Source organism: Ostrinia furnacalis, unplaced genomic scaffold, assembly GCF_004193835.3.
Source record: "Ostrinia furnacalis isolate ACB-3 unplaced genomic scaffold, ASM419383v2 OfSCF1803, whole genome shotgun sequence".
Taxonomy (NCBI): Eukaryota; Metazoa; Arthropoda; class Insecta; order Lepidoptera; family Crambidae; genus Ostrinia; species Ostrinia furnacalis.
In genome coordinates, this window is record NW_021132042.1 from 356,869 (window position 1) to 379,792 (window position 22,924).

The 22,924-nt window shown below is 35.3% G+C and overlaps 3 protein-coding genes across 3 annotated transcripts; all 3 read right to left on the minus strand.

Moving 5' to 3' along the window:
- Positions 1-3,503: 3,503 nt before the first annotated feature.
- Positions 3,504-7,857, minus strand: LOC114353775 (glucose dehydrogenase [FAD, quinone]-like). The gene is made up of 5 exons (XM_028305882.1): positions 7,761-7,857; positions 6,940-7,070; positions 6,294-6,427; positions 6,070-6,211; positions 3,504-5,147 (listed from the first exon to the last, which is right to left on the minus strand). Exons 1-5 carry the CDS (start codon positions 7,766-7,768, stop codon positions 3,694-3,696), a joined length of 1,869 nt encoding a protein of 622 aa, XP_028161683.1. The 5' UTR covers positions 7,769-7,857; the 3' UTR covers positions 3,504-3,693.
- Positions 7,858-10,189: 2,332 nt separating this feature from the next.
- Positions 10,190-14,478, minus strand: LOC114353758 (glucose dehydrogenase [FAD, quinone]-like). The gene is made up of 4 exons (XM_028305863.1): positions 14,395-14,478; positions 13,190-13,320; positions 12,216-12,349; positions 10,190-11,858 (listed from the first exon to the last, which is right to left on the minus strand). The coding sequence occupies exons 1-4, from the start codon at positions 14,403-14,405 to the stop codon at positions 10,266-10,268; spliced, it is 1,869 nt and encodes a 622-aa protein (XP_028161664.1). The 5' UTR covers positions 14,406-14,478; the 3' UTR covers positions 10,190-10,265.
- Positions 14,479-18,487: 4,009 nt separating this feature from the next.
- LOC114353746 (glucose dehydrogenase [FAD, quinone]-like) lies at positions 18,488-21,414 on the minus strand. The gene is made up of 4 exons (XM_028305839.1): positions 21,407-21,414; positions 21,050-21,180; positions 20,309-20,442; positions 18,488-20,083 (listed from the first exon to the last, which is right to left on the minus strand). The coding sequence occupies exons 1-4, from the start codon at positions 21,412-21,414 to the stop codon at positions 18,488-18,490; spliced, it is 1,869 nt and encodes a 622-aa protein (XP_028161640.1).
- Between the last annotated feature and the right edge of the window lie 1,510 nt (positions 21,415-22,924).

Below are 22,924 nucleotides of genomic sequence, written 5' to 3' on the forward strand. Positions count from 1 at the left end.
CACCGACTCCAAAAGTATCAATCATGGTATACCTACATAAATATTAATAATTCGTCCTAATAAATAAGTAGGTAATTAGTAATTATTATTCTGCTTTTTAGTGTAGGTTTTTTGGAGTCGGTTTTATTTTTTTTTAAAAAAAAAAAAAAAAAAAAAAAAAAAAACATACGGGTCGAATTGAGAACCTCCTCCTTTTTTTGAAGTCGGTTGAAAAGTGACATTAATTGTATGATGAACTGTACAGCGCCCCTAGCGGAAACTTTCAACAACTAAAATCTTCATATATTTTATTAACGCGCTCGCTTGAGACGACGTTGATGTTAACTCACACTAAGCCCTCAGATAACTCATTTGCGCTATGCACGAAGTCGGTGATCTTACTTGAAAACAATCGTAAATGAATTCGAAGGTTATTTCGGTGAAATGGAAAAATACTATGGTCGAAACACTGATAAGTAATTCATTGTATCGGCAAAACTTCGTCTCGGTACCTAAGTACCGAGAAGACAATATTGATTAATTAGTCAATAGTGGAAAAGCCACTAGGTACCTACATAGTATAAAATAAAGTCACTTCGCTGTCTGTCCGTCCCTATGTATGCATAAATCTTCAAAACTACGCAACGGATTTTGATGCGGTTTTTTAATAGATAGAGAGATTCCAGAGGAAGATTTGTACGTGTGCAAAGCAGGGGCGGGTCGCTAGTTTATAAATATGTTAATCATTGTTTCGCGATGAATCTCTCAGAAACAAAACGTCCTGTTGCTAATCAGTCCAAAGAGAAAATATTTATTCAAGTTAGATCTAAGAGTAAAGCGGCCGAATACTGAAACACTACTCAAATCTGTCACTCAGCTGACGGGCTCCTAAATTTAAGTATCCTTCAATTTTAAATGGTATTCTCAAACGCCACTCAACGGATTTGAAGCCGTGATCAGCTAAGCAGCTCTCAAATGTTTATTTACTGGCAACATTTACCAAAAAAAGTATGTTTTCATTTACACAAATGATAACTTTACGTTTTTTATCCATTACACGCAGCATCGTTTGGTAATGTATTGTATTTTATGGAAATATACTCAATCAACTTAACATAGAACAGTTTATTTTTAGTTTCTATTATATATAAATCTAGTTTTATCATACAAAAAAATTAATGCTTGCATTTTTGTTTAATTAAAAAAATAATTTTAAAGGTGATACTTTTTATTGTTGAAATCTATTAAGTGGCGATCGTGGACCGAAACGTAACCACAATTGACATTTATCATTGTTGACAGAGTATTAAATTGACAAATCAACAACTCTTGGAAATGCTGCTATGCGATGTCCCCTTAATCCTCAGAAATAGGCATGTTTATGTAAAGCGATTTCATAGCAGCTATTTTAGTTGTTACTTCGTGCACTATACGATGCACAGTTGGCTGTTAGATGTGGAAGATACCTATCACCTAGTACACGTTCATAACTTCCCGTTGCGTAGAACAGTAGGGTTATAAATAAGTATTTGGTCCACTGGTTGTATGGCATTTGGTGAGGGGTTTCAAAGAGCTTCTCGGAACATGTCATTATAATAATATTTTTCAATAGCGTTCAGCCTTATTGCGTTCCTGCGATTAGATTTAGGTATTTCCTCGAGGCTCGAAAGAAATGATAACGATGACACACATTATTTACCACTATTTAGGTCGTTTTAGGTATAACAATAGGATTTAAGATACCGCGCAAGCACTCTCAAATTTAACAGCTGCTTAAGACGATTTGACAGTTGTTTGAGTAATGCTTAGCGTTGAATGGCGTTTCAGTATGCGAAAATTCATTTAAGTGGCGTTTGAGTGCAACTTAATTTGAGAGGTGCTTAAAAATTGAGAACTGCTCAGATATTGTTTTGAGTATGCGAAATGTAAGTTTAGGAGCTGCTTAACTATTTGAGAAGCCGTCAAATATTTAAATGGCGTTTCAGTATTCGGCCGCATGTCATTATAATAATATTTTTCAATAGCGTTCAGCCTTATTGCGTTCCTGCGATTAGATTTAGGTATTTCCTCGAGGCTCGAAAGAAATGATAACGATGACACACATTATTTACCACTATTTAGGTCGTTTTAGGTATAACAATAGGATTTAAGATACCGCGCAAGCACTCTCAAATTTAACAGCTGCTTAAGACGATTTGACAGTTGTTTGAGTAATGCTTAGCGTTGAATGGCGTTTCAGTATGCGAAAATTCATTTAAGTGGCGTTTGAGTGCAACTTAATTTGAGAGGTGCTTAAAAATTGAGAACTGCTCAGATATTGTTTTGAGTATGCGAAATGTAAGTTTAGGAGCTGCTTAACTATTTGAGAAGCCGTCAAATATTTAAATGGCGTTTCAGTATTCCGCCGAAGTTCTCACAAATCACCCCATTAAAAGGTTGAATTCATCATGAAAAAAAAATTAAAACCACATACTTTTTCTCACACATTACCTTTAATATACTCACGAAAAAACAAACGGGCACCAATAAAAAAAATCTTTAAGCCAGCCCCGTGGCCGACTGGCCGACAGTAAAATTCGCTCTACTAAATCAAATGAGAATATATATCATTCCGTTAATAGGTAGCAATAAAACACGGACTTGTCCCTACATCGTATTAATCATGTCAGTCCGCGCATCAGTGGTCAGGACTTGGGGAATACGTATCTTTTTGAGACAAATTGGATAGGCTTAGGTTAGTTACAAAAGCTATCATGGCTACTTATCAACCTGATACTGAAATAACTTTGTATTTTTCCAGTATCTGTAACTAATAGACGCCTACGATACACGCGCCTTTGTTGGCATACAAACGTTCATTTATTGGCAAAATCTAGTATTTTTTTATTTAGGTGCGTGCAAACATTACATAATAATATCCCTAGAGGTCTATGGAGATGAACAGGGATACCTCAATGCTATAGTTAGTAGATATTCGATCACCATTATTCATGACAAGAACAATACAAAAATCGAGATAAAAAAATACAAATATCTAACAACAGTCCTAATAAATGTTAGTGCAATTTATTAAGACAAATTGTTGATAATACCCAATCAAAGACCAAAGAGTCGAATGCACTTTAGTTACGTTCTGGCCATTACCGAAAACGACTGAAACGTTACACAAATTAAGCTCGGTCCGCCAAGCGGCACGGAAATTAGACAATTAGCCCCAGAACGCTTTGACTGGAAAACCGGTTGATCAAATTGAAACTACGGATAACTAACTAGATTAGTCTTTGATTTAGAAGTCAAAATCACGGAAAATATCTTGATTTAGACGTTAAAACCACGGAAAAATTCCTAGAATAAAGAAATTTCGCGCTGGCTTCAGAATTCTTACACCAATATTTACTTGGAAAAGTCTGTAATAACAGACATTATAAAGAAACTAATTGCTGTAATAATAATGGATAGGTTTTCGCAGCTGGATTAAACAAAACTGTTCAATGTTTTTTTTTTATTTCGAAAATTCCATCTAATAGAATGAATAAATATAAAATCAGTGATGAACAAAGTACCTAACAGCTCTTGTTACTTTTTTTATAAACCAAATCTCATTTAATGATTGGTAAACTTTTATTGACTGACTAGACCATCATCATTGGTCTATTAATGAACATTAATTTCAGCTGCCAAAAAAAATATACCTCGTAGGTTGCATTGTCAATGTCAGTAGCATTTATCATTCGGTTGTGGCACATCATGGTCCCTTTTTATTAAATTCGCCCCTCTTTCGCCTATCATTATGACAGGACCGTTAGTATTCCCACTTACATGAGACATCATCACGCTAGCGTCAACCACACGGAGTTTATTAACAGAGTGCACTTTAAGCTTACTGCTCACAACAGATGTTTTGCTATCTTTACCCATTCTTGCTGTCCCCACTGGGTGATAAACAGAAATCACCATATTCTTTGCGATACATTTCCAGTAATCACTACTGTCCAATTTGTAACCGTCACATTCCGGCCAACTAATTCTAGCCAAACGCGCCTTTATTGACTTAAAATATCTGGTATTAACAATTTTAGTCAACATCTGAATACCATCTACAACTGCTTTCATATCTCTGGTATCATTTAAATAGTTTGCGTATATCAATGGGTATTCGTTAGGGTCCGATGAATTCAATGAAATATGCCCAGTAGAATATGGATGCAGTAAATTGAAAAGAAATAAGTACACAGAGTGGTTCTTATTTTGATTAATCAATGATTCTCGTACAGTATCCTTGTATCTCGGAATCGTTTTCAAGTATCTCTCAAGACGAGGGGAATTCTTCCCAAATACTTGGAGATGGTTCTGAAATTCTGGGTATTTAGCGGTTCTGCTCCTCGCATAAAATGCTGTTACATCAAGAAAGCTGTTTTGTGCTAGGGGACCGGTACGATTATATAAATATTGTATTGTCCCAAAATTTTGATCAGCTTGCGAGGGTTCTTCTGGTTCATCGCCTAATATAGTGACTGGAATTATTAAGTGATCTTGGAGGTATTTTCCAACAGCAGGCAAGTCTGCAATACATTGAATATCCTTTGATTCTAAATGTTCTTTAGATCCTATACCAGAAAGCATAAGTAGTTGTGGGGTGTTTATGGTACCAGCAGACAGAATAACTTCCTTAGATGCTAATATTTGAATCGTGTTGCCATCGTAATCAACTTCAACTCCATAAGCTTCCTTTTCATCCCCCTTTACGAGTACTTTTGTAACTAATGCATTTGTGATAACATGCAAATTGTCTCTGCTTCTTGCTGGATTCAAATAAACATGATCAGTGCTTCCACGACGTCCATTGTAAGCTGTGGCTCTGAATATACCAGATCCCTTAACATTAGCGTAGTTTAGATCTTTTTCAGTCCTGATCCCAAGTTCATTCCATGCCGTGAGCACTTTCAATGTCAAAGGTCTGAGTGTGCTATTAAAAGTATTAATTACCAGAGGTCCTGTACTACCATAGAAGCTTTTGATGCCTCTATCCCTGGCTAATTTCTGGTCTTGTAGACTTTCAGCTTTTTTGAAGCAATTTCTTACAACGCTCGGACTCCAGTCCTTGTTGCCAGCATCGTACCATCTTTGGTAATCAGAATTGCTACCTCTAACGTAAAGCATCGCATTTACGAGGTGTGTTCAAAAAGTAAGGTGACTTTTCAAATTTCGCGGGCAACGTACTTTCGATTATCGATTTTTTTATTTTGTTATATTGGTACACTCTTCCCGAACATCTGTACCAAGTTTCAAGTGTATAGCATATTTTGTTTGGTTGTGAGAGGCGTAAAGGTTATAAGTGTTTTGCGTGCTCGGCGATTTTTTGCTATCGAAAAATATGGATCAAAGGATTTGCATCAAATTTTGTGTAAAAAAAATTAAATTTAGTGCTCCGAAACACTTGAAATGTTGACAGTGGCATACGGTGAAACTGTTCTGAGTAAAAAAAAATGTTTCAACCTCTTCCAAGATGGCCGGGAAGATGCCAATGACGAGCCTCGCTCTGGACGCCCAAGCACGTCAACAACTGATGAAAACGATCAAGCAGTGAAGAAAATTGTTTTGGAAAATCGTCGAATCACTATCAGAGAAGTTGCTGAGGATATCGGCATATCGCTTGGCTCGTGCCATGAATTTTTTTCTAACGTTTTGGAAAAACAATTCATGGCTTTTGCATCACGATAATGCCCCTGCTCACTCATCTTTGCTTGTGAGAGATTTTTTGGCTAAAAACAACACCACAATCATGCCTCAGCCACCATATTCACCGGATTTGGCCCCATGTGAATTTTTCTTGTTCCCAAAATTAAAGAGACCTATGAAAGGACGGAGATTTGCAACGATTGAGGAGATAAAGACTGCATCGCTGGAAGAGCTAAAGGCTATACCGAAAAGTGCTTATGAGAAGTGCTTTGAGGATTGGAAAAACCGTTTGCATAAGTGTATTGTATCTGAGGGGGATTACTTTGAAGGGGACAACATAAATATTGATAAATAAATAATTATTTTTTCTTAAAAATACAAAGTCACCTTACTTTTTGAACACACCTCGTATATTGCTGCAGCCACCTAACATTTTTCCTCGTGGCCAGTATACAGTGTTGTTAACATTGGCTCCGTTGGTCACGCCATCGTTTTGTGTGTAATATTGCCAGTCGTATTTAGTGAAAAATATGCCTTTGTCTAATCCAGGGATCTGAAAATTATACAAGATTTTTAAGATTCTGTCACAAAGTTATATGCAAATGATAAAGAATCAATCAGGAAATTATTCTTACGCTTGCTTCTATGGGTGGACTTGGTCCAGCTTCGATCAGGAGAATTTTCCATTTTTTCACTTCACTCAGCCTATTCGCTAGAACACAGCCTGCTGAGCCTCCTCCAACTATCACGAAGTCGTATGTTGCTCCATCTGAACAAACATTGTTAGGTATTTATGTTAATACTGTTGTAAAGTAAATAGAAAGAACTAAATAAATACACGTACTTTTTGTTTTTGTAAAATAATTAAATAAACTTATTTTTTTAGGTGGTAAAGTGAGGATTACTGAAAACAACTACAACAAAAGGTGATAATAATTAAGTGAATAAAACACTAAAAGGTTCGAATACAATTTGAAACAAAATAAAATGTTTTAATATTGTAAAAAATGTCTCTTAAAGCAACTATTACTTATTCTGTGCTTAAAGTAAATTTCCCAGAATGGGATGTGGATGAGCACCGCCCAAACCATAGTTCACTGCACAATTTCTTTAGGAATGCGTTAATTACGTAGATATTTTGTTTTCTTTGCTTAGAGTAAAAACAATTTCCATATTATTTGTAAAGTAATTGCCAATAATAAGCAATAAAATTATCATCTTTTCAAAAGAATTATACAGAAAAATGAAGAAGTTAAATTGGTTACATCATAGAATAATTACCCTCAACATCATCATCAGGAATAGTTTGATCGTTCAAAAGACATTGAGATGCTGCAAAAAATTGGATCGCCGCTGCAAAAGTGTCGGGAGCAGTGCCTGTAGTGGGCGACAGGCATGAAGCATTGTAACCACTGAAATTAAGACAAAAATGGGATCAGAAAGAAAATTTTGAGTACGGACAGACGCCAGCACGTCAAGCAAGCTAGCACTTTAAGCTAAACATTGTGGGGTCTTAATCAGTTGTAATAGAGTTGAGTTTGAAATAAAAATGTATGTATATTATTTTGTGTACCTCCAAAACTGTAGAAGGTAAGTAAACACTAGAGGAAGATACCATGGGATATCATTACTTTTTATACTTAAATTATTACTAGGTACTTATTTATAACAAAATTAGTTATGAGGGAGTCGAAAGTGGCTCCAAATGGTTCGTGTAATATTATACAGGGTCTAGATTCTTAATGCAGTTTACACACCAAACCCGCTGACCCACCGACAATAGTTTTCGATTTTTACAAATTGTCAAGAGTGATAGAAAGTAAGTCAACACACGAATCTATTTCCTTAATTCATTTTAAATTCTATCCTCATTATTTGAAATAATTTTGAGAAAATTTGTGATAAGCACACCAGACTCTACATTTGTCGCAAATATACTTGATACAGACCAAGAGCTTCCTCGTTGTGGATAAAAAAAAAAAAAAAAAAAAAACTATTATTACAACTTCATGTATTAGTGTATAGTTAAATGTTTCGACATCTGATCGTACAATATAAAATCAAGCTTTTAAGAAATAAACAAAACAAATAAGAATACTTACCAACTCATTCTAAACTGCAATTTTCACTAGCCTTAGATGACACTCTAAGAGACACTAAAACCAGTTGCTCGTTAATTCAATAAAATGTGCTAACTTTATATTGCTAAAACAGCCCAATTATTTTCAGGTTAATTATTTAACTTATCGGTAATGTTCGTACTAAATACAAGTAAAAATTCTTTAAAATGATAAGCATTTGCTGCTAACTGCTACTTTTGAATATTTTTATGCCTATGTTAAAATACTAGTGGTTCACCCCCATTTTGCCTGGCATATAACTTATAGATATCAAGTATCACTTTAAGTACAAGCGAATCGATACACGATAGTAGAAAACAATAAAATTGTTACCGCGATCTCATGCGAGTGATTAGGGTTCCACGGGATAAAGGTAATTTTATTATAATTTATAGGATTTAATTATTAATTTATTTTAACTATTAAACAATGAAACTTTCAAACTAGTAACTCAAGATATTGGAGATGTAACAAATAATGATTTTGGAAATCAAATTATCTTACATTGATTACTTACCTATTTTATTTTCACTACTTTCACGGCTCCACGGTGCCGATTCGTGGCGTTTGAAAACTATGTGACTGATAAAATGATAATAATTTACTTTTTATGCATCATTTATGAATATTAATGTGAGTAGGCACACACGCACTGTTATTAAACCTACAATAATATTGTATTAATTAACATAGCCAGGTAAAGACAATTGGGGATCGAATGGTCTATAGTGGTTTAAATTTAGAAAGACGGAACAAAGTTAAGTTCTGCGGGTTCGAATCCCGTGTAGGTCAAAATATAGTGCATTTTCTTCATGCTAGTTGATCGATCAGCTGTTACAAATAAATAAAATGTCTGCTTTGAGTTAGAAGTAACTGAATTTCTTGCATTACCTCTTCTTGGCACTACCCCACATTATTAAAATGAGTTCGTTCGTTCGTTCGTTTCAGCCGAATGACGTCCACTGCTGGATAAAGGCCCAAGGAAAAATTGGTCTCCACAAAGATCGGTCCTGCGCCGCCCGCCTGCGATTAAAACGATAAAGTATTGTAAAAAAAAATATTAATCATAGTGAAAATTAAATCGTAAAAGACACTTACTGTAAGGTATATATTATAGATCGTGCCATCCACGAAGACGCGCCCCCCAATTTTTTGTCGAGAAAAGCGCGGGGTGCGGGGAGTTTAATCCGAGCAATCCGAGCGTCATTAGTGTAGTGTGCGTGCACACTCATGGATAATTTAGCGTGTACCGATAACACTGTAACATTAGTGGAAGAATGGTGGAGCGCTTCGTCGTGGATGGCACGACCTTATTTTTTTCTAACTCGCCGTAAAATGAAACGTATTTAAAACATGTCTAAATGATTTCATCGTACCCTATAAAATACAAATGAACACGATGCTATCTATTACCACATTTATTATTTCATAATTTTATGAGCAGCTGTATAAGTATTTATGAGTGCATTCACATCACTGATGCGACATCAGGTATGGTTCAATTGGAAAATATTCTTTGTTAGATAATAGCATCTTTCATAACTAGAGAATCACTGAAGCAACACTGAAGCACTATGGAACTGAAAGTTAAAATTGTAAGGGGTCGATTCGCAAATTCATTTTCGACATTTGTCCCTTATAACCTTATCGACTTCCACGGGAAGAATGGGAGTTGTTCTGGGACCACAACCACCCATAGAAAAACAAAACTTCAATAATCACTTTGTTACCTACAACTAAAACAAATTAAACTTACCAACACTCAGTTGACGTTTTGTGTCGGACAAAAATATTTTCAAGTACCTATTTTTGTTTTTAGTTTCTTATTAAATGTCAATAAAAGCCATGGATAATAAGATCGCTTGAAGGCGATAACTTCTGTAGCGGTAAATAAAATAAAAAAAGTGTTTATGTCTAAAAGTTTGTTAATAACTATACGATTATTAACCTTGAAATAGCTTTATATAATACTGACTGCGGCTACGTCACTTGCCTATAACAACGTGTGTATTTTTTTTTCAAACAGTCGTCCAGTCTAATTAGACCTCTCATTTCATGGGGTTTGAGTAGGTACTGTAGAAGCCGAAATCATCACAAGGGCTAGCCACATTGCATGCGTTCTGCGGTCAGGTCAAAGTGAAAGCAGCCGAAGATGTATGCATAACATTGTCGGTCAGCAGGGTACATAATCGGTCAAATTCAAAGTCAAAATTTCTTTAATTATGTTAGTTATTTTTTAAAATGTACTTGTTACATGCGTCTTAAACTCATTTGCCTCTGATGTCAGTGTGACGTGCTAATTTTGGGACACTGTATACTCAAAATCTAGGTACATTATAGCAAATAACATTTCACCGTATTTTCATTTATATGCTTGACCATCAACTAGGAAAGAAAAACAAATTGCCTTCATGCCATATATTTTATTACAGCATAATCGTATACATACACATTCAAGTTTTAAAACATAATCAAAAATTACAAATATCAATTATTGCACGTATCATTTGTTTGAAAACCATAATATTCTTTAATTAAATTGGCTGCTCTTTCAGCAACCATAATGACTGCACCATTGATGTTCCCACTGATTTGTGACATCATTGCACTGGCATCCACCACTCGCAGTTTATCGACAAAATGTACTTTCATTTGACTGCTTATTACAGACGTTGTAGTATCATTACCCATTCTTGCAGTTCCAATCGGATGGTATATTGTAGTAACCGCATTTATAGCTATACATTGCCAATATTCAAAGCTGTCCAGTTCATAAGGATCACACTCAGGCCAACTCATTCGTCCCAAAAATCCATTGATGGATTGAAAATATTCTGTATCAACAATCTTTGTTAACATCTGTATCCCCGCAACTGTGGCATTTATATCCTCGGTGTTATTTAGATAGTTAGTGTAAATCAACGGGTGATCTAGAGGATCAGACGAGTTTAAAATTATTTCCCCTGTAGATTGAGGATGAAGGAGGTTGAACGAGAACAAGTACAAGGTATTGTTCTTATTGAAATTCAATACTGATTCTGTCATGACATCTTTATAATAAGCATAACGAGTTAAATAAGCTTCTAATGTTGATGAATTCTTGTTGAATAGTTTTAGATGATTCTGAAATTCTGGGTATTCAGTTCCATTTCTGGCGTAAAATGCCATGACGTCAGCAAAAGTATTTTGGGCCAGAGTACCAGTTTTGTTATAAATGTATAATAATGTATCCAAACTCTTTTCTCTTAGAGTAGGGTCAGGGGAACCACTGCCATATATAGTAACTGGAACAATGAAATGGTCTTGCAAGTATTTTCCAACTGCAGGCAAATCAACTAGACAGCTAATATTTTTCGATTCTAAGTGCTCTTTTGGTCCAATTCCAGATAACATAAGTAACTGTGGTGTGTTTACGGTACCAGCAGACACTATGACTTCAGTTGTTGCATAAAAGCTGAACTGTGTACCATTGACATCCACCTCAACACCTTCAGCTTCCAATGTGGTTTCATTAATAAGGACTTTGGTAACCATCGCATTTGTAAGAACATACAAATTGTCCCTAGTTCTTGCTGGCCTTAAATACACATATTCAGTGCTTGAGCGTCGTCCATTGGCTGCAGTAGCTCTAAATATTCCAGATCCAAAATTGTTATTAAAATTTAAGTCTTCAACCGTTTCAATACCTATTTCATCCCATGACTGAAGTACTTTTAGCGTCAGATCTCTGTAAGTACTGTTGAAAGTATTGATGATCAATGGACCCTGAGTACCGTAGAAACTTTCTAGATCAGGGTTTTCTAATAAAGATTGGTCTTGAACATTTTCGGCTTTTTTGAAGCATTCTTTTACAACGTCTGGACTCCAATCTGTATTGCCAGCATCGTACCATCTCTGGTAATCTAAATTATTTCCTCTAAAGTACACCATGCCGTTTATATTACTGCATCCACCCAACATTTTTGCACGGGGCCAATAAACGGTATGATTGACAGTTGCTTTATTCGTTACTCCATTATCCTGTGTGAAATATTGCCAGTCATATGAAGTGTGCAAGATTCCTCCGGTCATTGCAGGTATCTGAAAATTAATAGTACATAATCTAAATAAATAATAATCTTGCTTAGGAACAAATGAAATTAATGAATATCTATCGGTTATAATGTCGGTTGTAATGTAATGTTATAACGTCATCGCTTTCATCATCATCATCACTAATTTAGCTAACACTGAAGAAACACGATCCTCTCCAATTTAATAGAGGCAAATGGAAGCCTTGGCCTTCACCACGCTAGCCTAGGAAGCCTAATGTTCGCATATTAATCTCTTCTAGTCCTTTTAACGACATCTTTGGAAAGTATAAATGTGTATCTTTAATCGAAATTAATAAATACTAGTGTTTCAGCTCAATTATTAAAAAAATATTATGAATCTTACAGCGCTCTCCACAGGTGGGCTCGGTCCGGCTTCGATCAGAAGTACCTTCCATTGCTCCACTTCACTTAACCGGTTGGCTAACACACACCCTGCAGAACCTCCTCCAACTATGATAAAGTCGAATGAAGACCCATCTGTAACCAATATGAATAATTGAAATGTAGATAAAACTTTAATATGTATTTGTAATGTAAGTTAAAATTGTGACTGTTAAAAATGTACGGCCTGTTAATTAATACAGCTTATTAATTACAAGCCGTACATTTTTAAAAGTCACAATGTTAAGGTAACGCTTGCTATTAAAATAGTTTTTCTTAAAATTACCTACCATCGACACAATGTACCTATACAGGGTTGAATTTTGTAATGTCACCAGGGGGGAAAGTACTCTTAATACTGTAGATAGAAATTTTTACTCAAAGAAAACATTCCTTTATTTTTGAAAAAGAAAAAGAACTTCAATCTGTGATATTACAAAATGCAAAAATGCAGTTCTCTTTCTTATCAAAAATAAAGGAATGTTTTCTTTTAGTACAATTTTCTATCTACATTTTAAAGAGTAGGTACCTACTTTCCCTCTAGGTGGCATTACAAAATCCCACACTGAATGTATACAAGTCACTATTATTTTTTGGTATTTTGTAATTTTTAATTAGTTTACTAATTAATTTTTCATTTGTGAATAACATAATTTTTAAAGTTTAGTTTTTAAGTAATTTTAAGTTTGTATGTTTCTTGTAAATACGATTTACTTACAAAAGTATTTAGTAAAAGTTCCCAGCTAATATTGTAATTAAAATTAATCTGAGGTGGAATTGTGTAAAGCAATCGTAATCATTTGACAGTTTATAACGTACGATTATTCTGTCAAACGCTTTGTTTAACTGACTTTATCGTACGTTATGAACTGTCAAATGATTACGATTGCTTTACACAATTCCACCTCTGAATTGTCTCATGAATCTTTTGCTTACCTTCCACAACATCATCAGGAAGTGGCGTCTCTGCTAGTAAACACTGAGCTGCTGTGAAGAATTGAATTGCAGAAGCAAACGTCTGCGGCACCGTGCCGGTAGTTGGTGCGAGGCACGTGGCGTTATATCCACTGGAAATTAAACAATATACTAAATTAAAGAACAGCAAATGAATAGGTCCACCATTGCTGTGAGTATAATTAAGTAAATAGGCCATACAAGGTCTATAAGTGGACATTGGTCCACGGTGGCCAAGGACTTATAGACCTTGTCCATAAAAATGTTTCGACAACGCAGAACAGTCTGTCCTGGCGTAGCAAAACTAGGAGGCTAACCCCAGTTAGGTTTACGTTTTTATGGATTTGACATTTTGCGCCTAAATGCATTTGAAAGTGTTCTTTCAGATTGTACAGATAACAACTCAGTAAACTAAGCACTATGCTATTATAACAATTCCATAAGAGCTATTTTACTACAAAATGTATAATCTGATGTGATGTTAATTGAACATAGAAAAACCTGACCGTCTACGCATCGCTGTATGCAGGTTTCATGCTCCTTTGAGTTTTTTGTACTTCAGTAGCACTGACCTCTAATATACACTGGACAGGCTTTCTCATACAAATGACAGCTAATTTTGAGTGCCAATTTGAAGCGCCAATACGATTGTAGTAGTATTAACCATAGGAGTACATTACTAATTTTAGTTCCATGAACATATCTGCCCACAGTATGGCTTACAGCGCCAAAATGGCGAAACTCAAATAGGCACGAAAATATGACAGCAGCCAGTCCAGTGTGTGTAGGTACAGGTCAGTGTTAAGTAGGTATGTAAGCTGCAAGCAAGCGTAAAATTAAAACGCGTTACGCTTCACTGGACAGTAGGCTTTACTTTTGTTAGATCGTGCATTTTTTGTGATCGTGATGTATTCCGCAATAAGGGAAACCTTAAGATCTATAAATTAAAGACAAATATCCAATTAGGTAAAGATTTTTTAAAAGAAAATCGACCCTATTTATGGGAACTGGAAATCCACCAAATGTCAATAGTTAGGGAACACAAGAAGAAGAGCTAACTATGTATTTAGTTTTTATTTGGACATAAAATAAAAAGACTGAAAATGCGCCTGAAAATTTATAAAAAATGAGAATGTGTCAAAACAAAATATCTTAACCTGAATAAAAATCAATATTATAAAACTTACCAAGTGCTCATATCGGAAAAATTGATTTCAACTTAACACTGCTTATATTCTGTACATATGTTCATTGTTTCACACAGTTTAAAAAAGAAATAGAACATTTGAACGAAACAACTGGTTTAAATACTGTCATGATGACATAAATTAATTCACTTAGGAAATGGGTCATTCTACAAGAGCCTATGAAAAAAATACTTTTTTTAATTTGAGTAAGTATAATAGGCTAGTTTCCTAAAAAATATTTTTAAGTCCGTCAATTTTAATATAAAAAAATATTGGACACGTAAATTTTTAATTGTCAATCAAACAAATAATTAGTTACAAAGTTATAGTGCGTTGAAGTTCCGCGCGACGTCACAAAGCGCTGCACTTTTACGCACTCACTGACGTCACGGGCCTTTTCTTTAGAACTTTGGCACGCTTTATATCTTTACATTTTCATTAGTTTTAAAAAGTGAAAAATAGGTGTCGAGTATTTTTTGATAAGCTAACTGACGGACTATTTAAAACTCTTGCTTTTTTACCCAGGAAACATCCCTATTGGTATCAAAATTATTCATTATAATAATAACAAAATAAATATCCTTGGACATTTTACACTACGGTTCTAGTCCCAAACTAAGCGTAGCTTGTACTATGGGCACTAGACAACGGATATAAACATACTTAAATACTTTTTTTTGTAAATACATACATAATAATTACATACATATAATATTAAGTACACATAGTAACACCCAGACCCGTCACAGAAATTAAAATTCATCATTTCCATTTCTGCCCGGCCGGGAATCGAACCCGGGACCTCTCGGCATAGTTCTGAACTGAACCACTACACCAAACGGCCGACGCGCCGACTTTAACTTAAATAAACTTAATAACTTAACTAAGTGAACTTTTACCTACAGAATTTTGAAACTAAACAAAGGCATCTTATTTTATGAGTTATAGAAATAGAAATAGAAATATTTATTTGTCTTTGAATAGAGTGTACAGAAGGTCAAAAATAACAAAATATGATCACCTATCCAGCCATCAACAATAGCATGCAAATATATCGAAGAAATATTGATATTACATATAATTATTACGGTATTACTTTTTGCTGATTATTCCCTATAGCTTAAAAATTCTTGGAGAGAGTAGAATAATCGCGCGACAAGCCACTTTTGCAATGTGGTCTTAAACTGATTAAAGGACAGTTCTTTAATATCTTGAGGAAGTTTATTATAGATTTGGACACACATGCAGAAACAGTTTTTTTGAATACGAGTACTTTTTGGGATGAACTCAAGGACTAGTCTATTGCAATTCCTAGTATTACGTGGGAAAACGTCTTTGGCTTTTTTGTATAATATCACTTGAACAAAAATCGGCCTCTTTGTAGAATGACCCAATTACTTTTTTCTTAACCTAACTAAACCACTAAATTCAGAGCACGGTGACGGTGTCACACATGCGTGCTGTAGGGGAGAGCGGGGCTAAACGTGCCGGGGGTATTTATTGCCGAAGCGAATATCTCAAAAACAGAGTTAGATAAACGATCGCATTTTGTAGTGTAATGCCTAAAAGTTGGGCACATGATGTGGCTGCCATTTTAATTGCACCAGGGACGCGGACCTTGTGGCAGTGCATGTGCCTTCGAAGCAAATTTTTGTCTCGATACTTTTTGGTCGTAAGGTAGCATTTTTCGTGCTTTTAATGTGAGTTTTATTCAAATGTTTGTTATGTATCCTAGTTTTGTAATTTTAATACTTTGAGCTGAGTAATTTTTATATGCGAGAAAAAATATCACACAAACGGGGTAAAATGTGCCGATCATGTTGGGTTGCTTGTTTTACTGACCTCAGCTATGGCACAACTTGTCCCAAAGTTGGGCTGGTAGAGCCTCGCTACCCGTTGCGTAGAAAAAAACACTTTTTCTTAAAAACTATTTAAAATGTGCCAAATCTATAGAAATTCGTATCAGATCTAAAGGACAATGACCAAAAGTGGTCCAAATGTCCACCACTAATGAGACCTATATTGGCTTATAGTCCATTAAATAGAGATTAACTTTCAGTATGGGACGAAAAAAAATAAGCTGTCAATAAAAAGTTATGACTGTTTGAAAAATTGTAGTAGTTTACGCGCTTATCTCAGGAAGTACTGGTCCGATTTGAAAAATTATTTTTGTTATGGATAGTCCATTTATCAACGATAGTTTTAGGATAAATAAAATCACCCTACAACCAATAGGGGCGGAGTAGTAAAATAAATGTTGTAAAAATGGGAAATATTATTCAAACTATTTTCACGCGTACAAAGTCGTAGGCACAGCTAGTATAATATTTAATAAAATTCATCTATAACCCCGCGCCACATGCGACATGACATAACATGCGTAGATTAGTTCAAAATGAGCAATGGATAGAATGATATCAAGAACATTTTTCGGATGAAAAGGTAATATTTAATAAAATTCATCTATAGCCCCGCGCCACATGCGACATGACATAACATGCGTAGATTAGTTCAAAATGTGCAATGGATATAATGATATCAAGAACATTTTTCATTATGAAAAGGTAAAAACAGACTTTTTATTCAGTCATAACTTTTTACTGACAGCATATTTTTAATTACGGTTTGGTTATAATTAATCAGTATTTAGTAGACTATTTTACTACATAGGTCTCGTTAGTGGTGGACATTTGGACCACACTCCATACATTTTTGGTCATTGTCCTTTGCATTAGGATGAACTAGTCTTTCAGACATAGTACTTATTTTATCCGAATTATTTAAGGATTTTTCAAACTCGGCACTTTCAGCCCCGTTCTCCCCTAATTAAACATAATTTTATGACATTGACCATCACAAGCCTTATTGCGATGACACGTGATCTAAAGCAATTAATAATAACTAGCGGCCGCCCGCGACTTCGTACGCGTGGATCCCGTTTTACCCCCTTCATCTATCTTACGCGGTTTAGATTTTTTCATACCAATGTTTTTTCCCGCTAACTCCCGTTTCCGTGGGAATTTTGCAATATCCTGTTGTAACTAAGCTTTGAGTTTACTAAGGTACCTGCATGCCAAATTTCAAGCGTTTAACTTAAGCAGTTTAGATTTTTCATACAAAAGGATTTTCCCGCTAATTCCCGTGCCCGTGGGAATTCCTAAGTATCCTATAACCTGCCCAGGAGTACGAAGAATAATTGTACCAAGTTTCGTTAAAATCCGTCAAGTAGTTTTTGTTTCTATAAGGAACATACAGACAGACAGACAGACAGATAGACAGACAGACAGACAGACAGACAAAAATTTTATTGATTGCATTTTTGGCATCAGTATCGATCACTAATCACCCTCTGATAGTTATTTTGAAAATATATTTCATGTACAGAATTGACCTCTCTACAGATTTATTATAAGTATAGATATAGATTATGTGTCACTAATTACTACCTAGCTTTTTTATCTACCTGCTTAATTATTTATAATGAATAAAATTTTGTAAATTCAATTGGAATAGTTTTGTTTCATAAATAAATTAAAATACATTACTAAACAAAAAAAAATTAAACGGCTGAACCGATTGGATTTCACTGAAAATTTTTATTTTATTTATTTATTGAAATAGATTTACCAACAATGTAGGTATTTGCTTCTTAATCTTAGCAAGCTATTAGTTACTCTAAAATAATAATAATGGTAAAAGTAAGTACTTGACGTAATAAATATAGATTTTTGGTGTAGGTTTTTATCATCATCATCATCATTTCAGCCATAGGACGTCCACTGCTGAGCTGCTTTCCATGTTGATCGATTGGTAGCGGCCTGCGTCCAGCGCTTTCCTGCTACCTTTACGATGTGTAGGTTTTATTTTTGTAAAAATTATGTATTTCTGTAATCAAGTGTCATCATACCATCAATATCATCAATAATTTTATAAAATATCGTTTACTCAAGTGTTATTTCACGAGCCTATTTAATTAATTTTAATTTGGACGTCATGGTCGTGTCAAAAACTTTACAGAAGCGTGAAAATCCACATTAAAACACAATGGCATTTAAATTCTATAAATAATTTATTACTCCTTAATTAAAACGTCTCAGTTACATAGATCATTCGGTTGTTCCAACCTATAATCTTGTTTTATCATATTAGCTCCGCGTTCAGCAATCATTATAACTGGACCATTGATATTTCCACTGATATGAGACATCATTACACTGGCATCAATCACTCGCAGTTTCTTGACAAAATGTACTTTCAATCTACTGTTTATTACAGATTTACTTTTATTACTACCCATTCTAGCAGTCCCTATTGGATGATATACAGTGAATACCATATTTATAGCTATACACTTCCAATATTCATCACTATCTAATTCCAAAGCATCACATGTAGGCCAACTCATTCGGCCTAAAAATCCATTGATGGATCTAAAATATTTGGTTTTAACAATCCTTGTTAACATCTTAATCCCATCTACTGTAGCTTTTATATCTCGAGTATCATTCAGATAGTTGGCGTAAATCAATGGATGGTCTTTGGGATTTGAAGAGTTTAGCTTAATATACCCTGTAGATTGAGGATGAAGCAGATTGAACAGGAATAAGTATAAAGTGTTGTTTTTATTTTGTTTTACCACTGAATCTATTACGACTGCTTTATATCTCACAGTTTTATTCAAATAGTCCTGCAAATCCGATGAGTTCTTGTGGAATATTTGAAGATGGTTCTGAAAGTCTGGATATCCAGCCCTTTTTTTACGTGAGTAAAATGCTACGACGTCACTAAAACTATTTTGTGCTAAGGAACCCGTTTTGTTATAAATATATTGAACTGAATCAAAACTTCTTTCTGCCTGCGATGGTTCACTATCACCGTCACCGTATATGGTCACTGGGATCATTAAGTGATCTTGAAGGTATTTTCCGACAGCAGGCAAATTCACTAAACACCGAATATTCTTCGACTCCAAATGTTCTTTTGGTCCAATCCCAGACAACATTAGAAGTTGTGGTGTGTTTACAGTACCAGCAGACAAAATGACTTCTGATTTTGCGAAAACGTTCATCAGCTTTCCATCGCGTTCCACTTCAACGCCATTTGCTTCTAAAGTGTTACTGTCAATAAGAACTTTGGTAACAAGCGTATTTGTAATAACAAATAAATTTTTCCTACTTCTTGCTGGATTTAAGTACACATGATCAGTGCTTCCACGGCGTCCATTAAAAGCAGTTGCGCGGAAAATTCCAGATCCTAGTTCATTGTTATAATTTAAATCTTCAACGGTTTTGAAACCAATTTCGTCCCACGACTGGAGTACTTTTTGTGTTAAGCTTCTGTAAGTGCTGTTAAAGGTATTAATTACTAATGGACCCTGAGTACCGTAGAATCTTTTTAGGTTCGGATTTTTCAATAATGATTGGTCTTGGAGACTTTCTGCTTTTTTGAAGCACTCTTTAACTACTCGTGGGCTCCAGTCTATGTTTCCAGAATCGAACCATCTTTGGTAATCTAAACTGTTTCCTCTGAAATATAACATACCGTTGATGTTACTACATCCACCTAACATTTTTGCGCGGGGCCAATAAGTTTGCTTATTTATGTTTGCTTTATTTGTAACTCCGTTGAATTGGGTATAATATTGCCAGTCATATTTTGTGCCGTAGATTCCTTTAGCCAATCCTGGTATCTAGAAAAACAAAAATTAATTAAGCATTTAAATTTAACATCATGGTATCTGGATAAATAATTCTTTTTCTTCCTCGTTCCCTCACTGATGAGGATCGCGACCACAGATAATGTTCCTCCACAGACTGCGGTCATAAGCTGTGTGGACCGCACGATGCAAACTCCCGCCCACCGTATAATGAATAATAAGCATTATTAATAGAATTGCATTTTTTTTCAATCTTACAGAACTCTCGACTGGTGGGCTTGAACCAGCTTCGATCAGCAGTACTTTCCATTGTTCCACTTCACTCAAGCGGTTGGCTAACACACACCCTGCAGATCCTCCTCCGACTATAATGAAGTCGAATGTTGCACCTTCTGAAATACGATTTTTAAAAATATTGTGGCTATAATGTCATTAGCACACGTGCAAAAATACCTGCAAGCTGTATCTCATCATCATCATCATTTCAGCCATAGAACTTCTACTGCTGAACATAGGCATTCCCCAATATATACTAATAATAGCTTACTATTTTATTTATTTTACCAATGATCCGTGACCCTCACTCGGCATGGGGCACACTGAAAACCAGCGCCGTGGCGTTCGTCACCGTAGGCCACGGCATATGCTGAGTGGGGTCCCGTTGCAGTGGGCATCTTGTTGGTGAATGAGTGGCACTGCTCAGTTTACTCTTGTTTTGATTTTTTTCTTCTTCCATTATTATGTGCCAGTGTCATGTCTATGTAATTGCCTGTATTTGTGTGATGTCCATTGTAATAAATGTATCTTTCTTTCTTTCAATAATTATCAGATTGGACGGTTGGCAATGGCCTGCATTCAGCAGCGTCTTCCTGTAACTTTTATGAGTTCATTTGTCGGTGGGAGAAAGGTGACCTGATAGATTTTCACTGCCTTTTGAAAAATACGTTTTCATGCGCACACTTGCTTTAAAGTATTTTAGCAGACATTGGAGTAATTTACCTGTTACGTCATCATCTGGAATCGGCGCATCTGTTAAAAGACACTGAGCTGCCGCAAAGAACTGAACTGCAGCACCGAATGTGTCTGGTGCTGTTCCGGTGGTCGGTGAAATGCAGGAAGCGTTGAATCCACTAGAAATAAGTACATAGTAATTAATATTATTATCATAATCACTAATATCATAATCACTAATATCATAATTACATTGAGACCTTTCAAGTTCAATGCAGACAATGATAATTTTACACTTTATACAAACTATGTCCAAATAATTGAATCCTGGACAGTCAAAATGATGAGGCTAATAAACAGTATTGTTAAATTGTGTTACTGTGTAATTAAATAAATGCAACTCACCAACTCATATCGACTGTATAATAATACTAAAAGGCTAAAATGCTACTTTTGTGTGCACCATATAAAAACAAGCAGTGGTTAATACAATATGAAATTGCCATTGTTCTGGCTCTTTTATTTTCTTGGTATGTACAGTCAATAGCACATTAGACTGTAAATTTTTGTTGCAAAATAACATCTATTACCACTACATAAAATGCTACAGTTTTTATCTTAATTCTGTCGTCTGTACACCAATGGCCTCCATACTTCTTTTCGAACACAGTTTAGATGCTTTTCTAGATCAAGGCCAGTGTTATCAATACTATACTACATTTCCGTATAAACATTTTGTGGGACAATAAAGGGTCGACCTTGTACCTTACCTACTTGTATTTAATCTTGTAATAAACTCGACTGATAAAATTAAGGACTGTAAGATGATTCTGGTATATTAAAAACTCTAAGAACATGCTTTCATGGAAATTTCATTACGTACAAATTGACGAAGCACTGGAGAAAAATATGACAGTGAAGGAGTGTTTTGTAATATAACTATAATAGCACCACCGACTGCAGGTTCAGATCTTGCTGGTGTCAAAAGTTATTGCAAGCTATAAATTTTCATGCTCACTAAAAGAATTACTATTAATGACAGGGTTACTAGCATGTACCTACTTAATTTCGAGTTTCGAATATTTAGGCACTGTTGCAAGCGCCACGATAACGGAGTAACTGAGGAAACTGGAGGGTGAGATGTTATGGCCAGATATATCGATAGATATATCTACCCTCTTTCGCAGTCTTTTAACGATTGCAACTCGAAATTAAGGTACATGGCAATCCCGTCAATAATAATTATTTAATAGTTTAATAGGTGGACCGACGATATGGTAAAGGTCGCGGGAAGAGCCTGGATGCGGGCAGCGCAGGACCGTTCATTATGGAAAACCTTGGGGGAGGCCTTTGTCCAGCAGTAGACGTCATTTGGCTGAAACGAACGAACGAACGAATAGTTTAAGAATCCTCCTACTAGAAGGACCGATCGGTGAAGGTCGCGGGAAGTACCTGGATGCGGGTAGCGTAGTACTGGATGTTGTGAAAATCCTTAGGGAAGGCCTTTGTGGCTGGATGGAATTGGCAAAAAATCTCGTAGGATCACGATAACTTTCTTCTGCCACTTCTTCTCAACACCAGCCGTTTTGTCCCCAAGTAGTGGTAGGACAAGTTATATTGATACGAGACGTGAAGTGCCTTGAAAAGAGCTATCTATACAGGGTTATTGTAAAACACAAATAATCTCATAGGACTGTTACCTGACATCGTACGCAACATTTTTTTATCAACATTTGTGTCAGCAAAACTTTAGTTTTGATTGTTTTGTTATTCACAAACAAACAATTTATTGGGTTTATATATTTATAAAGTTTTAGATTGGATTATAAACCTTAGATTATAAAATGGAAGAGTGGTGCCGCGGTAAAAATCTTGTACAGAATAAAGTTCATAGATACCGAGATTTATACATTTTAAATACAC

Coding starts and splice junctions, on each gene's coding strand:
- LOC114353758 (XM_028305863.1), bottom strand. Junction 12,350..13,189: donor TCCTGATGATGTTGTGGAAG/GTAAGCAAAAGA, acceptor TATTGGTTACAG/ATGGGTCTTCATTCGACTTT. Junction 11,859..12,215: donor GCCCACCTGTGGAGAGCGCT/GTAAGATTCATA, acceptor ATTAATTTTCAG/ATACCTGCAATGACCGGAGG.
- LOC114353775 (XM_028305882.1), bottom strand. Junction 6,428..6,939: donor TCCTGATGATGATGTTGAGG/GTAATTATTCTA, acceptor ATGTTTGTTCAG/ATGGAGCAACATACGACTTC. Junction 6,212..6,293: donor GTCCACCCATAGAAGCAAGC/GTAAGAATAATT, acceptor TATAATTTTCAG/ATCCCTGGATTAGACAAAGG.
- LOC114353746 (XM_028305839.1), bottom strand. Junction 20,443..21,049: donor TCCAGATGATGACGTAACAG/GTAAATTACTCC, acceptor ATCGTATTTCAG/AAGGTGCAACATTCGACTTC. Junction 20,084..20,308: donor GCCCACCAGTCGAGAGTTCT/GTAAGATTGAAA, acceptor TTGTTTTTCTAG/ATACCAGGATTGGCTAAAGG.